The sequence below is a fragment of the Rhagoletis zephyria genome, unplaced genomic scaffold (genome assembly GCF_001687245.7).
Source record: "Rhagoletis zephyria isolate East Lansing unplaced genomic scaffold, Rhagoletis_zephyria_1.1 Rzeph_scaffold_04257, whole genome shotgun sequence".
In the NCBI taxonomy this organism is placed as follows: Eukaryota; Metazoa; Arthropoda; class Insecta; order Diptera; family Tephritidae; genus Rhagoletis; species Rhagoletis zephyria.
Window position 1 is genome coordinate 20,398 of NW_016161340.1, and position 1,312 is coordinate 21,709.

General features: G+C 39.8%; 1 protein-coding gene across 1 annotated transcript in view; it reads left to right on the forward strand.

Moving 5' to 3' along the window:
- The first annotated feature begins 792 nt into the window (after positions 1–792).
- Positions 793–1,312, forward strand: part of LOC108370465 (cell wall protein DAN4) — a 24,684-nt gene continuing 24,164 nt past the window's right edge. Inside the window, 1 exon segment of the mRNA XM_017625793.1 lies at positions 793–952. Within this exon segment, the coding sequence (XP_017481282.1) occupies positions 859–952 (94 nt within the window). The 5' untranslated portion in view covers positions 793–858.

A 1,312-nucleotide genomic window follows, 5' to 3' on the forward strand; every position in this document is an offset into this window, starting at 1 on the left:
CCAACGAAAAAACTTCGCATAAGCGTATATACATACGTACATATGTATGTACTCATATGTATGTATGTATGTGAGCTGATGTGCTATGCATACGTGCCGGTAAAAAGAGGTTACAATTTTATTAGCTACAGTCTCTCTTTTGATTGCGTTGCATTTGGTTTCGAGGTCAGTTGGATAATTTCAACTCTTCGTTTTCTTTGGAAGGCAAAATCTTTTGCAAGGCATTCAACTGAAAGTAAAACACCATGCAGCATAAATAAAATTAATTTCAAATAAATATCTTACAGCTGTTTTTAAGTACGCCTACGTTTGNTATGTATGTATGTATGTGAGCTGATGTGCTATGCATACGTGCCGGTAAAAAGAGGTTAAAATTATATTAGCTACAGTCTCTCTTTTGATTGCGTTGCATTTGGTTTCGAGGTCAGTTGGATAATTTCAACTCTTCGTTTTCTTTGGAAGGCAAAATCTTTTGCAAGGCATTCAACTGAAAGTAAAACACCATGCAGCATAAATAAAATTAATTTCAAATAAATATCTTACAGCTGTTTTTAAGTACGCCTACGTTTGGTTATTTTAAAATCCTTCTAATCCGTATTTCCCTTCATTCTCTCCATTCCTTACAGGCGTTCCTCCAGCATGCAGCACGCGCGGCGCCAGANGAAAGTAAAACACCATGCAGCATAAATAAAATTAATTTCAAATAAATATCTTACAGCTGTTTTTAAGTACGCCTACGTTTGGTTCTTCTAATCCGCATTTCCTTTCATTCTCTCCATTCCTTACAGGCGTTCCTCCAGCATGCAGCACGCGCGGCGTCAGCAGGCCCTAAGTAACCAATTCCCGCACTGCACGAGAATGTTCAACAATAGTCGACACAGCCGGCTGTGGCTCAACTCCATAGCCATGCTAATTTGCCTGCTGTGCAGTGGCCTTGCCAGTACAAATGCCGGTAAGTGAAGTGAAGCGAAAAAGAAATTTAAAAACAATTACATTCTGCCCTTCAAATACAACTTGTATGCCCCCATGGTACAACAACGAAATTGCACAACAACTTTGCATATCACTCGCATTTGAATTTGTAGGTACACAGTTATCACGACGAGAGTTAAACGTTCGCTCATTTGTAGTACACGACCTGTCAATGAAGTGTCAATTGCACATAGAAAATTGTTGTTCGTGTTCGATGCCGTTTCGTTTCGTGCGCTTGCCGTCGATTTGACACAATTAAAAGCACATCAATTAGAAAAGCTAACAGCTGACAGCAGCCGTATTGGTGGCATTCAAGCTGCAGCAGCTGTCAATGTGATCG